This window comes from Rutidosis leptorrhynchoides, chromosome 7 (genome assembly GCF_046630445.1).
Source record: "Rutidosis leptorrhynchoides isolate AG116_Rl617_1_P2 chromosome 7, CSIRO_AGI_Rlap_v1, whole genome shotgun sequence".
In the NCBI taxonomy this organism is placed as follows: domain Eukaryota; kingdom Viridiplantae; phylum Streptophyta; class Magnoliopsida; order Asterales; family Asteraceae; genus Rutidosis; species Rutidosis leptorrhynchoides.
Genome location: NC_092339.1, coordinates 115,303,321 through 115,321,414, shown reverse-complemented (window position 1 = coordinate 115,321,414; position 18,094 = coordinate 115,303,321). Strand labels below are relative to the sequence as shown.

General features: G+C 36.2%; 1 protein-coding gene across 1 annotated transcript; it reads right to left on the bottom strand.

Moving 5' to 3' along the window:
• Positions 1-362: 362 nt before the first annotated feature.
• Positions 363-2,039, bottom strand: LOC139858370 (probable serine/threonine-protein kinase PBL2). Its single transcript, XM_071847220.1, has 4 exons — positions 1,673-2,039; positions 1,464-1,586; positions 883-1,005; positions 363-721 (listed from the first exon to the last, which is right to left on the bottom strand). The coding sequence occupies exons 1-4, from the start codon at positions 1,682-1,684 to the stop codon at positions 530-532; spliced, it is 450 nt and encodes a 149-aa protein (XP_071703321.1). The 5' UTR covers positions 1,685-2,039; the 3' UTR covers positions 363-529.
• Between the last annotated feature and the right edge of the window lie 16,055 nt (positions 2,040-18,094).

The window sequence follows — 18,094 nt, the reverse complement described above, 5'->3', positions numbered from 1 at the left end:
ATAAGCATAAAAGTGCAAGTTATAAAAATTAATATTATTGCATGCAGAGGCGAAACTAGGATTTTTTTGACCGGGGGCAAAAAAAATTTTTTAAACCGTAGCAATTTTTTTGGATACAATTTGAAGATTTTGGGGCAAAAGTTGGAGATTTTGGGGCAAAATTTGAAGATTTTGGGGCAAAAGTTGGAGAATTTGGGGCAAAATTTGAAGGTTTTGGGGCAAAATATGTAGGTTTGGGGGCAAAAAAAAAAAATTCACCGGGGGCAAAGTCGAAAAACCCAAAATTTTTACACTGCAAAAAAAATCCACCGGGGGCGCCGGCCCCCCCCCCCCCCCCCCCCCCCCCCCTGCCCTTCATCATTTTCGCCTCTGATTGCATGACGTGATAATTAATTACAGTTGCACATGACAGAATTAAATATGCGATACCAGACGATGCAACAGCGAGGACTATTTTCCCTTGAGCTCGTAATGCAGTTATTATGGCTTTCTGCAAAAATGTTTTGCCCATTCCTCCATGTCCATAGATTCAGTTTGTCACGTATTTGATGTGTTTGTTTCCAAATCGTACATTGGGTACAACGGGTGGTATTGTCAAAGATTGAGCACACGAACCATCATTTGAACCAAATGTTCTACCAAAGCTCCACACATCACTCTTTGCTAAAAGATGAAACGCCTTAATGTAGCCTGGAGCTGCATAGCCGTGTGCACAGATAACCTAGAAATAGAAATCAAACACACTGCCAATATCTAGATATTGTCTGATTACACTTTTACCTATTTTTTTACAATGAATAGATTTAATTACAATTTTATATTGCTCTTTTTATTACATCAATCTGATACTGAATAAAAGCTTAATAAAATAATATGACTCACCACCGTTGAGATATGTGTGTTACCCACTGTTGGTCCCTCTTTGACAAGGTCAAAATCTAAAATGTTTGGATTGAAATCTTCATCAAGCAAAATACTTGACTCCTTAAAATCTCGAAAAATCACCTGGACATATTTACAAAAGGCAAAAAAAATGTGTTAAGGAGTGTATCTGCATCTAAGATTTGTTGTTAGATGTTTTTGGTAATTGTTTACTACGTATTTAAAAGTGAAACATGGGCTTCTAATTACTCTTGCTGTAAAAATGAAAAAGATAAAAAAAAACTTAACTTGATTCATATTTGTTAATCATAACGATTTAGTGCGATTATATACTGGTTTTGTTAAGCAAACAATTAAAATGAAAAAGATAAAAAAAACTTTAAAAAAAAAAAAAAAGCGTTAAATAGCTATTTACGCATTATATTGTAAATATTTAAATTTAAAATTTATATCTAAAATTTATACTGATAATCGGTTTCCAGTCTATATGAACAATATCAATCAGCCTCAAAGATCGATTTTACAAAGTTTAGAGTTTAACAACAATTTATGCAATAAGCGAAAGCTTGAGTGATTAATACCTCAATATAGCATTCAGTCAATAAGAGCAATAGACCGACATGGTTACGGTGAATCCTACTCAAACTAATTTTGTCACTCAATCGCCGCACGAAACCAAATTTTGGCAAAGAGTAATCTGATTGCTGCATCAATTATCAAAATGAATATTAAAATTACGTTTAGAAATAGCCAGTTAGGATTTAACAAAATGAGTTAATCAAGAGTATACATCTAAAGTCATATGTGATATAGCAAAACCGTAAATCCAATTAACCCAACACTTGTTGTCGCACTTAATTGTAAAATTGTAACTTTATGTGATATAGCAAAAACGTTTGTATGTGGTATGTTTATAGCGTTCATCGATAAATTGAAATCATAATTTAGATGGCCGCGTTCGATATTAAATCTTAATCGGATGCGTATCATCTAGCGCCATGTTAAGCGATGAGGCCGTTGAAAACCAAGCGATGAAGAATTTAGGATTGTGTTTCGGATGGGGGAAGAGGATTGGAATTGGAAGACGATTGGAATTGAAGATTAAAATTTTGAATTGTGTTTTAGATGGGGGCGGTTTAATGAATCCCTTAATGGATGGATCTAATGGATGGATCTAAGTGGTGCACAATCGTTATAAAAATTTGATTTTCTATTATTTTAAAATTGTTATAATTCATGAGGCTTATAACTAACTTTATTGGTTTGATTATGTTATAATTTAGTAGACTTATAACTACCTTTAGTGGTTTGATTCTTGATTAAGAATACTAATAATGAAGTGTAAAAAAGTATATGATAATGGAGAGAAAGAAAGAAACATTTTGTAAGTGTAAGAAATGGTGCAAGTTTAATGCTTGCATTCATGTGTATTTATAGCCTAAAATCTCAATATAAAAATACATACTTTATGTACCAAAATTGACTATATGTATACACCAAAATTGACTATCCATATCTATATTATTATTATTATTATTATTATTATTATTATTATTATTATTATTATTATTATTATTATAACACTCCCCCTTGAATAGCAATTTTGTTTTGTTGAAGATCAACTATAAATTACTGCCTCGTTAAAAACTTTGCTAAAGAAAACCCAGTGGGAAAAAAATTTAGCTAAGGAAAAAAGAGTGCAGCATGGAGTTGACTCCCCCTCAAGTAGACATCGCTTCAGCTGTTACATCTTTTGAACATGTCTCATGCCAATGTTATGAACGTGTGTTCTGAAAATAGCAGTTGGAAGTGCTTTCGTGAAAAGATTAGTAGAGTTTTTGCTGGATTGCACATATCTCATTTCAATCTGGTTGTCCTTAATGAGATTTTGAGTGTATGAGAAGAATCTAGGAGGTATGTGTTTTGTTTGGTCACTTTTAATGTACCCTTCTTTCATCTGTGCTATACAAGCTGCATTATCTTCATAGATAGTTGTTGGATTTTTATCGCGTTCTAGTCCACAAGAATCAGTAATGAGTTGTGTCATTGATCTCAACCAAAAACATTCTCGAGTAGCTTCATGTAATGCAATCACTTCGGCATGATTTGATGATGTAGCAACAAGTGTTTGTTTTTGAGAACGCCATGATATTGCAGTACCTCCATTTAGGAATACATATCCAGTTTGAGATTTAGCTTTATGTGGATCAGATAAATAACCTGCATCTGCATAACCAATCAAATCTTGTTTTGATTCGTTAGAATAAAATAATCCTAAATCAGTAGTTCCTCGAAGCTATCGAAATATGTGTTTGATCCTATTCAAGTATCTTTTGGTAGGAGCAGAGCTGAACCTTGCCAACAAATTAACTGCAAAAGAAATGTCAGGTCTTGTATAATTTGTAAGATATATAAGAGTCCCAATTTCACTAATATATGGAATTTCTGATCCGTAAGATCTTCATGATCTTCACAGTGATAAAATGAATCAGTGTCAATATTGAGTGATCTAACAACCAATGGTTTTGTCTTTAAAAATGTTTTAAAATCTTTTCGGTATAAGTTGTTTGATGTACAAGTAAACCATTAGGCACATGCTCAATTTGCAATCTAAGTCAATACTGATCTCTTTATTTGTTCATATGATGTTATGATCATTGACATAAACAACTTACAATCACATATCCGGACATTGTTTTCTTAATAAGAACACATGTGCAAATAAGATTATTTGTATACCCCTTTTTTCTTATCAAGTAATCATTTAATCTGGTATACCATATGCGATCCGATTGTTTCAACCCATATAAAAATCTTTGTGATTCAATGGAATACATTTCCTTGTGTTTTTGCATTAGATGCTTATGATACCTTAAATCCTTCGGGTATATTCATATATATATATATATATATATATATATATATATATATATATATATATATATATATATATATATATATATATACCACTATCAAGTGATCCATAAAGATCAGCAATAATAACATCCATGAGATGCATTTCTAGATTTTTAGAAACTGACAGGCTGATTACGTATCTAAAAGTAATTGCATCCATAACAGGGGAATAAGTTTCATCATAATTAATTCCCGATCTTTTTCAGAAAAATCTTGAGTTACAAGTTTAGCTTTATACCTTGTAACTTCATTTTTCTCATTTCATTTTAGCATAAAAATCTATCTATACTCCACATAGTTCACATCTTTAGGTGTGAGAACGATAGATCCGAAAACTTTTCTTTTATTGAGCGAGTCAAATTCAGCTCGTATTGCCCTTTTCCAATGATCCCAATCATGTATATTTTTTCATGACAGATTTTGGTTCTGGATCATCATCATCATTCATGATGTCATATGCAACATTATATGAAAATATCTCATTAAGAGTTTTCATGTCATTTCGGTTCCATAATATTTTTTGAATGTGCATAATTGATTGCAATTTCCGTATTGACATCATCAATCTCCTCTGCAGAAGGAGTATTGATTTGTGGTTCTTCTTGAACACTTTCTTTTACCTCATTATCAGCTGATTTTCTTTTTCGAGAATTTTTATCTTTGGACCCAATTGCCCTCCCACGTTTCTGGCGTGGCAAAGACACATGAGTGACATTATTGCTAGCTTTTAGAATTTCAATTCTAGCTGAAGCATTTACTGCTAGTATATATGATTTAGTCACTACTTTTTGTATCTGTAATTATGTATTATTTGCAAGTTCTTGCATATGTATTATTTTTGAACTTTCTTTTCGCATTCTTTTGTGCGATGATCAAGATACATTAATTTATGTTCAAATCATGAAACATCTTTTTTCTTTATTTTTCATTTCTCCCCCTAATATAGGGAACAATTTTTCATTATAATGACAATCAGCAAAATGTGCTGTAAAAACATCACCCGTCATGGGTTCAATATATCTTATAATTGAATATGTTTCATATCCAACATATATTCCCATCCTCCTTTGAGGATCCATTTTAGTGCGTTGTGGTTGTGCAACTAGAACATACACTACACAATCAAATGTCTTAATGGTGTGAAATATTTGGCTCTTGGCCAAGATCAAGTTGTAGAGGAGAATATTTATGAGTCGCACTTTGTTTAATGTGAAATAAAGTCGCAGCATGTAAATTTGCATGTCCTCATATAAATTCTGAGAGTTATGTACTCATTTTTTGTAACACCCTAATATCTATTGTACATAAGTGTAAATATAGTACATAAAGCGTGAGAATAATTCTGGAATTTAACAGTGATCAGATTCTGTTCAGGCCTAAGTGCGCTCAGCGCACACTTAGGGGTGCGCGTGGCGCACTCCCACTGTAGCCGGGTTCTTTTCATTTAATCAGATATTTTGGAAGGGCATTGTGGTAATTTCACTTAGGGGACGAGATAAGGTCACCAGATCAGTGGGTTGGGAGTCATAACTCCATTTTCAACCACCTTCATCTTCATAATTCAATTTTAGTGAGAGAAACCCATTTGAGTGAGAGAAAACTCAAGTAAAGGAAGGAGGAGCTAGTTTCGGGTCTTAGCTCGAGTTATAAAGTTTTTCATCTCCTCACTAGCTACGTTTTGGTTGTGGTGGTAAGTTCTAATCTTGATTTCCCTAATTTGATTTGTTTAAGGGTTAGGGCTTGGGGTAGTGATGAACATAAAACCCATTATTGGTAATTTTGGGGTTTGTGGGTAAGATTGAGTCAAGAAGACTCAAGAATGACTAACCTAGGGTTTCAACGTAATACTTGGTGTTATTGAGTCTAAAATGGTTAGTTATTCACTAGCTCACTTGTGTTGCTAGTAAAATTGGTTCTAGGGTTTATGGTTGACTTGAAATGGGTCAAATGGGTGGGTTTGACCTAGCGGGATAAATTGAGTATGAAAACACCCTAGTTATGTGTTGATGGAAGTCTTAGAACCTTAGTCACTAGCTTTTAGTGATTAGTTGTGGGTCTCGACCTTTAATGTGCGATTCAAGTGCAAATGGGTCATAAATGCACTAGTGAGGTTAGTTGGTGGGTAGTCCAACTTATTATGTGAATTAATTGGGAATTAATTGTGTTAGGTGACTCGCTTTGAAGGTTACAAGTTATTGTTGGAAATCTCGCCAAGTCGACAAGGTGAGTGGAATGATTATACATGTGTGTATATAATGTATTTACTTGTACGAGATTTGATGTGGGTTTAAGTTCGGGCGATCGATACCACATCGTGTCAATATATGATATGGGTTTAAGTTCGGGCATTCGATGCCATGTCATGTATGTGTGTGGGCGTGTAGGGTGGGTTTAAAGTTCGGGCGTTCGATACCACATTACACGTGACGGGTGGGTTTAAAGTTCGGGCGATCGATACCACTCCGGGGTTAGTGATATAATTCGTTGTGCGCTAACGGTTGTTGAGAACACCGATGGGAAATTCGAAGTACCATTCCTTTGTACTATTGGTTAACCATGGTTATGTGTTTGTAGTGTGGCACTTTATATTATTCGAATTATATATGCTATTGATTGTGCTAGCTTGTGGTCTTGGAGATTTAGCGTATACCTTGCGTTGGTATGTCATTTAAATTGCTAGCGTGTATGAGGTAATTGTGTATGTGATTGCAAGTAAGTAGGTTATATATGTATGTGTATAATTATTGCATTCACTAAGCATTAGCTTATCCTCTCGTTGTTTACCTTTTTAGGATCCGGCTCGGATAAGGGCAAAGGTATTCACTTGGATTAGTGGCTCTCAGGGGTTTTAGCTTTTTGGAAGTTCGACCAAGATTTGGGTAGTTTAACCCCAAACACCATGCTCTAGTGACGTTTGGCAATTAAACTTTTTGTGGTCGAAACTCGTATTTCGTACTTAATGGCATTTTGGGCATATGTGGGCCCCGCGATGTAAAACTCGTTTTATCATTGATTCGTGCTAGTTTTACTTATACTAATATGATGTGAAAAGCATTTTGTCTAAAAATGTTGAGAAGTGTTAGATCTTTTTACGAAAATGGAACAATTGGGACAGCTGACTGTCAGGCCCTGTGCGCGCCGCGCACAGGTAGGGATGCGCGCCGCGCACCCTGCCTGGGCAGGCCTGCTTCAAATTTTTATTTTTATTTTTGTAGTTTTGGTTGGTTAACGGGTTGGGTCGTTACAAGTGGTATCAGAGCATGGTCTAAGGGATTTAGGTGACTTGAGATAGGCGCCTAGACTTAGACTTTTGTGTTGTTGAATTACATGCGGGACTTGTAGGACTACGGGTCGGTGCGGGTTTTGATTAGTTCTTTGGTGCATAGGTGGACTAACTATGCTTATGTTATGACATACTAATTGTGTGTTATTGTTTTGAACATCGAGCAAGATGGTTGTAATACGTTTGAGCATGGCACGGCATGTGAGCGTAATAGTGAGTCGCGACCACTATTACGGTTGCAAGTCAAGTCAAGCAAGGATGTGCGACAAGTATCGAGCTAGATGTGGTGTGTGTGCGGTCATATGCATAGGTATATATGCGTATTAAATTGTTGGTGATGTCTAATCCATTTTTTTATCTTTAGAATGAAGATGAGAAACGGAACGGATACGAATGGCAATGGTGGTCCCTCTCATGTGGAGGAAGATGAGATGACTACCAAGATTGAGACCGCTTTAGAAAACTATGTTTCGGTTTTGTCACGAAGGGTTAAACAAATATTCGAAGAGTCGGTTTCGGAACAAATTGTCGATATGATTCAAGAACGAATGACCAATGCCGTCAAGGAAGAATTTGAAAGGAGGTTTCCTAGACCTCAAAATGGGGGCGAGTTGGAGTTTAGCTATAAGAAATTTTTGGCGACTAAGCCTCCTCACTTTCACGGGGATCCCGACCCCATGAAAAGTGCGGCTTGGATCTCCGATGTTAAAGGTTGTTTTCGCACGACTGAGTGCCCACCCGAGAAAAAGACGAGGCTTGCTACTAGTTTGTTGAGGGGCCATGCTAAGGATTGGCTCGATGGTAAAATTGATATGGTGGGTGATGCGGCTTTTGTGTGGTTGTCTTGGGCGGAGTTCAAGAAGGAGTTTTTCCTCGAATATCATACGCAATCGAATCTTTCCAAATTGCACAACGAGTTAAGGAACATGCGTCAAGGGTCTTTGGACCTAAACACTCTCAAAACCAACTTTCTCGCCAAAGCGCGTTTTTTCCCCGAGTATGTTGGGAACGACCAATTGTTAATGGAAGACTTTCATGCGACCCTTAGAGATGATTTGAAGGGTAAAATTAGTATTGGTCATGTTGAGACTTTTGCAAAGCTTTTGGCGGTGGCGAAGGGGTTTGAAGCGCAAGTTCCTAGTCCGGTTAGTTATGCGCCAAGTAAAAGAAAGTTTGAAGCTTCTAGTTTTTCGAACAAGAAGAGTAAGGGAGCAACCGAAAGTGTCGGTAGCGTGAAGAAGGGTGCTTCTAGTGGTCACATGGTCACATGTTTCAATTATGGGCAAAAGGGTCACTACTCTCGTGATTGTCCAAAACCGCCTACTAATACAATCACGTGTTTTAATTGTCAAAAAGAAGGGTACCAGTAGTCGGAGTGCCCCGATCTTCGAAATGATCAAGTTAAGAGAATAGAGAAGGCGGCGGGGTCGGCAAGGGGGCGTAATTATTTGATGACCATTGATGAAACCAAGCAATTCAATGAAGTTGTCTTAGGTACCTTCATGGTTAACTCTAATTCGGCACGGATACTTTTTGATAGTGGTACTAATTTGTCGTTTGTGTCTCCAAAATTTGTGCCTAAACTTAATAAACCGTTAGCTAAGTTAAGTCGTCCGGTAGAAGTCGAAATAGCGGATGGCAAGACGGTGCTAGTGGTTGATGTGTGTAAAAATTGTAATGTTGTGTTTGGTGCCGAAAACATTAAAATTGATCTCATCCCGATGACTTTGGGTGATTTTGTTATCGTGGTTGGTATGGATTGGCTCGATCGTAATAGGGCCAATATTGTATGCCATGAAAAATTCATTCGTGTGAAGACCCCAAGTGGGGGAGAGCTAATTATTCATGGCGATAAGCGTAGAAGACTTGTGCCGATATGCACTTTTGCACGGGCACGTCGTTTCTTTGTTAGTGGTGGCATGGCTTTTCCTGCCCATGTTGTTGATACTCGTGATGAGCCACCACCCATTCGCGAGATTCTGGTGGTTAATGAATTCGAAGACATTTTTCCGGATGAGTTATCGGGTGTTTAGGAGGAAAGACAAGTTGAATTTCGCATTTAGTTGGTTCCGGGAGCTACTCCCATTGCTAAAACTCCTTATCGTTTAGCGCCGACGGAAATGCAAGAATTGTTAAATCAAACCCAAGAGTTACTTGAGAAGGGTTTTATCTGACCGAGTGCTTCACCATGGGGTGCTCCGGTCATGTTCGTGAAAAAGAAAGATGGTAGTATGCGTATGTGCATTGATTATCGGGAGTTAAATAAAGTGACGATCAAGAATCGTTATCCATTGCCTAGGATTGACGATTTGTTTGACCAACTCCAAGGTGCGACATATTTCTCTAAAATTGACCTACGGTCCGGCTATCATCAAATGCGGGTTCGTGAGGAAGATATTGAGAAAATGGCTTTTCGAACGCGTCACGGGCATTTTGAGTTTGTGGTGATGCCTTTTGGTCTTACGAATGCGCCGGTGGCATTCATGGATCTTATGAACCGAGTGTTCCAACCTATGTTGGACAAGTCGGTAATTGTGTTTATCGACGACATACTTGTCTATTCGAGGAGTATGAAGGAACATGAACATCATTTGCGTAGTGTGTTGAAGACATTGCGGAAGGAGAAGTTGTATGCTAAGTTCTCAAAATGTGAATTTTAGCTAGGGGAAGTTCAATTCCTTGGCCATATCGTGAACGAGATGGTATTCAAGTAGATCCGGGGAAGATAGAGACGGTGAAGAGTTGGGGACAACCGACTACGCCTACGAAAGTCCGAAGTTTTCTCGGATTGGCCAGTTATTATCGTCGGTTTATCCAAGACTTTTCTAAGATTGCTTCTCCATTAACTAAGTTGACACGAAAGAATACGAGATTCAATTGGGAGAACGAGCAAGAAATCGCTTTTCAATTGTTGAAAGAGAAATTGTTTCAAGCTCCGGTCTTAGTGTTGCCAGAAGGTGTAAATGATATGACGGTTTATTGTGATGCTTCTTTGAATGGGCTCGGGTGTGTTCTAATGCAACGAGGCAAAGTCATCACTTACGCCTCTCGCCAATTAAAGGAACATGAAAATAATTACTCGATACACGATCTCGAACTAGCGGCGGTGGTCCATGCTTTGAAAATTTGGCGCCATTACTTGTATGGTGTCAAGTGCACGATTTATTCGGATCACAAGAGTTTGAAACATCTTTTTTATCAACGGGATTTGAATTATCGTCAACGTAGATGGATGGATGTGGTGAAAGATTATGATTGTGAAATACTTTACCATCCGGGCAAGGCGAATGTAGTCGTGGATGCGTTAAGTCGAAAGAGTCAACATCCGGCGATACGTTTAGGATTGTTGCGAATGACAATTACTAACGATTTTCTTGAAAAACTTGGTGTGATTCAAATAGAGGCTTACGTTCACAACAAGTATGCAGAACGAATTGAGGGGCAATCTGAATTCATTACTATGGGTTCGCGTGGTTTGTTGTCTTTTCAAGGAAGAGTGTGGGTGCCTAAGATGGGTGATTACCGGCGGGTGCTACTTGATGAAGCACATAAGTCAAAGTATTCCATTCATCCGGGCGCGACGAAAATGTATCTTGATTTGAGGAAAGATTATTGGTGGCCGGGCATGAAACGCGACGTTGTGAAGTATGTTGAGCAATGCATCACGTGTTTGCAAGTTAAAGCCGAACACCAAAAGCCGTATGGTAAATTGCAACCGCTATAAATTCCGATGTGGAAGTGGGAGCATATTACCATGGATTTTATTACTAAGTTGCCAAAAACGGCAAGAACTCAATTTGATACTATTTGGGTGATTGTTGATAGAATGATGAAAAGTGCATTGTTTCTTCCTATTAGAGAAGCAAGTACATCGGAGTCACTTGCGAAAATGTTCATTAAAGAAGTGATATCGAGACATGGCATTCCCGCATCTATCGTTTCGGATCAGGACACGCGTTTTACTTCTCGATTTTGGAAGAAGTTTCATGAAGATATGGGTACGAGGGTGAATATGAGTACGGCGTACCATCCCCAAAAGGACGGTTAAACCGAACGTACGAATCAAACATTGGAGGATATGTTGCGAGCGTGTATTATTGATTTCGGTGGTAGTTGGGATGAACACTTGCCTTTGGTGGAATTCTCGTACAATAATAGTTTTCACTCTAGTATTGGAATGCCACCATATGAGATGTTATACGGTAGAAGGTGTCGAACCTTGATTTGTTGGGGCGAGGTGGGTCAAAGGGAAGTCGGGAGTACCGACTTGGTATTGGAGATGAATAGTAAAATCGAAATGATTCGGGCTCGTTTAAAAGCGACGCAAGATAGACAAAAGTCTTATGTCGATAAACGTATGTGACCGATCGAGTTTCAAGAGGGTGACATGGTGATGCTCAAGGTTTCACCGTGGAAGGGTATTATTCGGTTTCGAAAATGGGGAAAGTTAGCTCCTCAATTTATTGGACCATTTAAGATTTTGGCTCATGTTGGTGAAGTTGCGTATCGTTTGGAATTACCCGAAGAGCTTACGGGGATCCATAATACATTTCATGTTTCCCATCTCCGTAAGTGTCTTGCGGATGATTCATCATGGGTGCCATTAGATGAGATTGAGCTAAACAACAAGTTAGAGTATGTTGAAGAGCCGATTGCTATACTTGATGAAAAGGTGAAAATGTTGCGTAACAAAGAGGTGAGGACCTATAAGGTCCAATGGTGTCGTAGTAAAGGTTCCGAGTTTACATAGGAGCCCGAAGAATTAGTGTTGGTTTATCTTCCTGCTTGTCATGCGGCTTGGATCGCGAGGACGCGCTCCGATTCAAGTGGGGGAGAGTTGTAACACCATAATATCTATTGTACATAAGTGTAAATATAGTACATAAAGCGTGGGAATAATTCTGGAATTTAACAGTGATCAGATTCTGTTCAGGCCTAAGTGTGCTCAGTGCACACTTAGGGGTGCGCGTGGCGCACTCCCACTATAGCCGGGTTCTTTTCATTTAATCAGATATTTTGGAAGGGCATTATGGTAATTTCACTTAAGGGACGAGATAAGGTCACCAGATCAGTGGGTTGGGAGTCATAACTCCATTTTCAACCACCTTCATCTTTCTAATTCAATTTTAGTGAGAGAAACCCATTTGAGTGAGAGAAAGCTAAAGTAAAGGAAGGAGGATCTAGTTTCAGGTCTTAGCTCGAGTTATAAAGTTGTTCATATCCTCACAAGCTACATTTTGGTTGTGGTGGTAAGTTTTAATCTTGATTTCCCTAATTCGATTTGTTTAAGGGTTAGGTCTTGGGGTAGTGATGAACATAAAACCCATTATTGGTAATTTTGGGGTTTGTGGGTAAGATTGAGTCAAGAGGACTCAAGAATGACTAACCTAGGGTTTCAAAGTAATAATTGGTGTTATTGAGTCTAAAATGGTTAGTTATTCACTAGCTCACTTGTGTTGCTAGTAAAATTGGTTCTAGGGTTTATGGTTGACTTGAAATGGGTCAAATGGGTGGGTTTGACCTAGCGGGATTAATTGAGTATGAAAACACCCTAGTTATGTTTTGATGGAAGTCTTAGAACCTTAGTCACTATCTTTTAGTGATTAGTTGTGGGTCTCAACCTTTAATGTGCGATTCTAGTGCAAATGGGTCATAAATGCACTAGTGAGGTTAGTTGGTGGGTAGTCCAACTTATTATGTGAATTAATTGGTAATTAATTGTGTTAGGTGATGTAGTGACCCGAACTTTTCCATGTTTATATATATTAATTGAGATTGATATTTACATGACTAAATGTTTCCAACATGTTAAGCAATCAAACATGTTAAGACTTGATTAAATGAAATAAGTTTCATATAGACAATTGATCACCCAAGTTAACCGGCGATTCACGAACGTTACAAATTTGTAAAAACTACATGTTGTGGTATATATAGACATATATATATATGGTTGACATCAGATTATGATGAGTAAGTATCTCACTAAGTATATTAACAATGTGTGATATACATAAGAAATGAGATTACTAAGTTAAGAAACTCGAAATGATATATATAACGATTATCGTTATGATAACGTCTACTAAATACATATGTATCATATTAAAATATTGATACACTATATTTAACATGATAAAATGATATTTAAATATATCATTAAGTGTTTTAACAATAAACTACATATGTAAAAACAAGACTACTAACTCAAGAATTACGAAACGAGACTTATATGTAACGATTATCGTTGTAACGATATTTTAATGTATATATCATATTAAGAGATATTCATACATCATAATATCATGATAATATAATAATTTAACATCTCATTTGATATAATAAACATTGGGTTAACAACATTAATTGAGATCGTTAACTTAAAGGTTTCAAAACAACACTTACATGTAACGACTAACGAAGACTTAACGACTCCATTAGAATGTATATACATGTTGTGTTTTGATATGTATTCTTACACTTTTGAAAGACTTCAAGACACATATCAAAGTACTTCTACTTAACAAAAATGCTTACAATTACATCCTCGTTCAGTTTCATCAACAATTCTACTCGTATGCAACCGTATTCGTACTCGTACAATACACAGCTTTTAGATGTATGTACTATTGGTATATACACTCTAATGATTAGCTCTTAGCAGCCCATGTGAGTCACCTAACACATGTGGGAATCATCATTTGACAACTAGCATGAAATATCTCATAAAATTACAAAAATATGAGTAATCATTCATGACTTATTTACATGAAAAAAAAATTACATATCCTTTATATCTAATCCATATACCAACGACCAAAAACACCTACAAACACTTTCATTCTTCAATTTTCTTCATCTGATTGATCTCTCTCAAGTTCCATCTTCAAGTTCTAAGTGTTCTTCATAAATTTCATAAGTATAGTTTCATAAAAATCAAGAATACTTCCAAGTTTGCAAGTCTACTTCCAAGCTTTCTAATCCATTCCAAGTAATCATCTAAGATCAAGGAAAATTTGTTATTTATAGTAGGTTATCTTTCTAATTCAAGGTAATATTCATATTCAAACTTTGATTCAATTTCTACAACTATAACAATCTTATTTCGAGTGAAAATCTTACTTGAACTGTTTTCGTGTCATGATTCTGTTTCAAAAACTTTCAAGCCATCCAAGGATCCTTTGAAGCTAGATCAATTTTTCACATTTCTAGTAGTTTTATCCAGAAAACTTGAGGTAGTAATGATATTCATAACATCATTCGATTCATACATATAAAGCTATCTTATTCGAAGGTTTAAACTTGTAATCACTAGAACATAGTTTAGTTAATTCTAAACTTGTTCACAAACAAAAGTTAATAATTCTAACTTGAGTTTTAAAAATCAACTAAACACATGTTCTATATCTATATGATATGCTAACTTAATGATTTAAAACCTGGAAACACGATGAACACCATAAAATCGGATATACGCCGTCGTAGTGAAACCGGGGGCTGTTTTGGTTTGGATAATTAAAAACTATGATAAACTTTGATTTAAAAGTTTTTCTTCTGGGAAAATGATTTTTCATATGAACATGAAACTATATCCAAAAATCAAGGTTAAACTCAAAGTGGAAGTATGTTTTCTAAAATGGTCATCTAGACGTCGTTCTTTCGACTGAAATGACTACCTTTACAAAAATGACTTGTAACTTATATTTCCTACTATAAACCTATAATTTTTCTGTTTAGATTCATAAAATAGAGTTCAATATGAAACCATAGCAATTTGATTCACTCAAAACGGATTTAAAATGAAGAAGTTATGGTTAAACAAGATTGGATATTTTTGATCTTTTTAGCTACGGGAAATGTTTAACAAATCTATACAAATCATATCCTAGCTAACTTATATTGTTTTATACGTGTATTCTAATATATTATGTAATCTTGGGATACCATAGACACGTATGCAAATGTTTTGATATATCATATCGACCCATGTATATATATTATTTGGAACAACCATAGACACTCTATATGCAGTAATGTTGGAGTTAGCTATACAGCGTTGAGGTTGATTCCAAAAATATATATACTTTGAGTTGTGATCTAGCCTGAGACGTGTATACACTGGGTCGTGTATTGATTCAAGATAATATATATCGATTTATTTCTGTACATCTAACTGTGGACAACTATTTGTAGGTTACTAACGAGGACAGCTGACTTAATACACTCAAATCCTTAAAACATAATAAAAATGGTTGTAATTATATTTTGATCATACTTTGATATATATGTACGTATTTGTATAGGTTCGTGAATCAATCCGTGGCCAAGTCTTATTTCCGAGGAAGGAAATATCTGTGAAAGTGAGTTATAGTCCCACTTTTAAAATCTAATATTTTTGGGATGAGAATACATGCAGGTTTTATAAATGATTTACAAAATAGACACAAGTATGTGAAGCTACATTCTATGGTTGAATTATCGAAATCGAATATGCCCCTTTTTATTAAGTCTGGTAATCTAAGAATTAGGGAACAGACACCCTAATTGACGTGAATCCTAAAGATAGATCTATTGGGCCTAACAAACCCCATCCAAAGTACCCGATGCTTTAGTACTTCGAAATTTATATCATATCCGAAGGGTGTCCCAAAATGATGGGGATATTCTTATATATGCATCTTGTTAATGTCGGTTACCAGGTGTTCACCATATGAATGATTTTTATCTCTATGTATGGGATGTGTATTGAAATATGAAATCTTGTGGTCTATTGTTACGATTTGATATATATAGGTTAAACCTATAACTCACCAACATTTTTGTTGACGTTTAAAGCATGTTTATTCTCAGGTGAATACTAAGAGCTTCCGCTGTTGCATACTAAAATAAGGGCAAGATTTGGAGTCCATGTTTGTAAGATATTATGTAAAAACTGCATTCAAGAAACATATGTCGATGTAATATATTTCTATTGTAAACCATTATGTAGTGATCGTGTGTAAACAGTATATTTTAGATTATCATTGTTTGATAATCTACGTAATGTTTTTAAAACCTTTATTGATAAAATAAAGGTTATGGTTGGTTTAAAAATGAATGCAGTCTTTGAAAGACACCTCATATAGAGGTTAAAACCTCGCAACAAAATCAATTAATATGGAACGTTTATAATCAATATGAACGGGACATTTCAGTTGGTATCCGAGTGTTGGTCATAGAGAACCACAAAATTTGCATTAGTGTGTCTTATCGAGTTTGTTAGGATGCATTAGTGAGTCTGGACTTCGACCGTGTTTTTCTTTAAAAATGATTGCTTAACATTTTTGTTGGAAACTATATATTATTAACATGTAAATATTATGTGATATATTAATCTCTTAACATGTTTGATATTGTGTGATAGATGTCTACCTCTATCAGAAATCCCATTGACTCACCTAATAATAACGAAGAGTCGAATATATATTGGCAAGATTCACAAGTTCCCGAAGAACCGGAAGAAGAGGAACCGGAAGAAAAGGAACCAGAAGAAGAGGAACCGGAAGAAGAAGAGGTTCCGGAGGGGGGAATAGTAGGAACCACAGAAAACCAGTCAAATAAAAGAAAATCCTCAACCAATGGACCAAAGTTAATAATGGTCAATGGTGTTTCCGCTAAGGAAGCAAAATATTGGGAAAATTACCAATTTTTCGATGAATCGAATCCTGATGAGGATTCCGATGATGTTATAGAAATTACCCCGACCCAATTTAATGAGGCAAAAGAAAATAATAAGGGAAAAGGCATCAAAATAGAGAAATCTGATTCCGACCCCGATGAACTTTATATGTACCGTCAACACCCGTATTTTCAATATCGTGACAATAACCCGGGAACCTCTAAACCACCAGGTTTTTCTAAACCAATGTGGAAAATGACGACTCGTATTAGAGGAACATCATATATCCCTAGAAGATTAGGAAAAAGAACCAAGTCCGAAGAAGAAGAAACCAGTGATTCAGATTAGAGGGGTGTGAGCATGTTGTGTAATAAATGTATTGTAGTGTGCTTGTACTTTTATGTTCTATGTAAAAATTGCTTGTATTGTTTGTTTTTACGAATCTAATCCTTGTCTATTTTACAGTATAAAAATAAATTGGACGTTAAGGGTAGACAACCGAATATTTTAGAAGACCTACCAGAGGATATGATTTAGGAAATCTTGTCTAGAGTCGGTCAGAGTTCATCAGCACATTTAGTTATGGCGAAATTAACTTGTCAAACATTTGAAAGACTTTCTAGAAATGCCTTAGTTTATAAAAGGCTTTCCTTTGATAGGTGGGGTATATCACATTGGGGAGACTTTAAGTTACGTCGTGTTTTCTTTAAAGCGTTAAATGCGGGAAACCCAAATGCAATTTTACGCTACGGGTTAAGAACCTATTTTGACTCAACATATCCCAACATAGGATTTCATGAATTAGAAAGAGCTTCTAACATGCAACATAAAGAAGCATGTTATGCTTACGGGTTAGTGATGTTCGCTTCTTACCAAAGTGAGAAAAAGAACATCGGATTACAGCTTTTAAATAAAACTGAAGAACATCGGTTGCTATGCTGTTCTAGCACACATCGAGAAAGTACAAACTGAAGAAAAGAGCATCAATGATGTTCCCGTCGCAAAAGAATTTCCCGATGTATTTCCGAATGAATTACCGGGACTACTTCCACATCGATCTGTTGAATTTCAAATATATCTTGTACCACGAGCTGCACCAATAGCTCGTGCTCCTTACAGACTCGCATCCAGCGAGATGAAAGAACTACAAAGCCAACTGCAAGAACTATTAGAACGTGGTTTCATTCGACCAAGCACATCACCATGGAGAGCTCCTATTTTGTTTGTCAAGAAGAAGGATGGTACATTTAGGTTGTGTATTGACTACAAAGAGTTGAATAAAATTACCATCAAAAAACCGTTATCCACTGCCGAGAATTGACGACTTATTTGATCAACTACAAGGCTCGTCGGTT

Excerpts from the sequence above, each read along its gene's own strand:
- LOC139858370 (XM_071847220.1), bottom strand. Across the intron at positions 1,006-1,463 it reads TGACTGAATGCTATATTGAG|GTGATTTTTCGAGATTTTAA; the intron begins GTATTAATCACT and ends AAATATGTCCAG. Across the intron at positions 722-882 it reads ACACACATATCTCAACGGTG|GTTATCTGTGCACACGGCTA; the intron begins GTGAGTCATATT and ends TTCTATTTCTAG.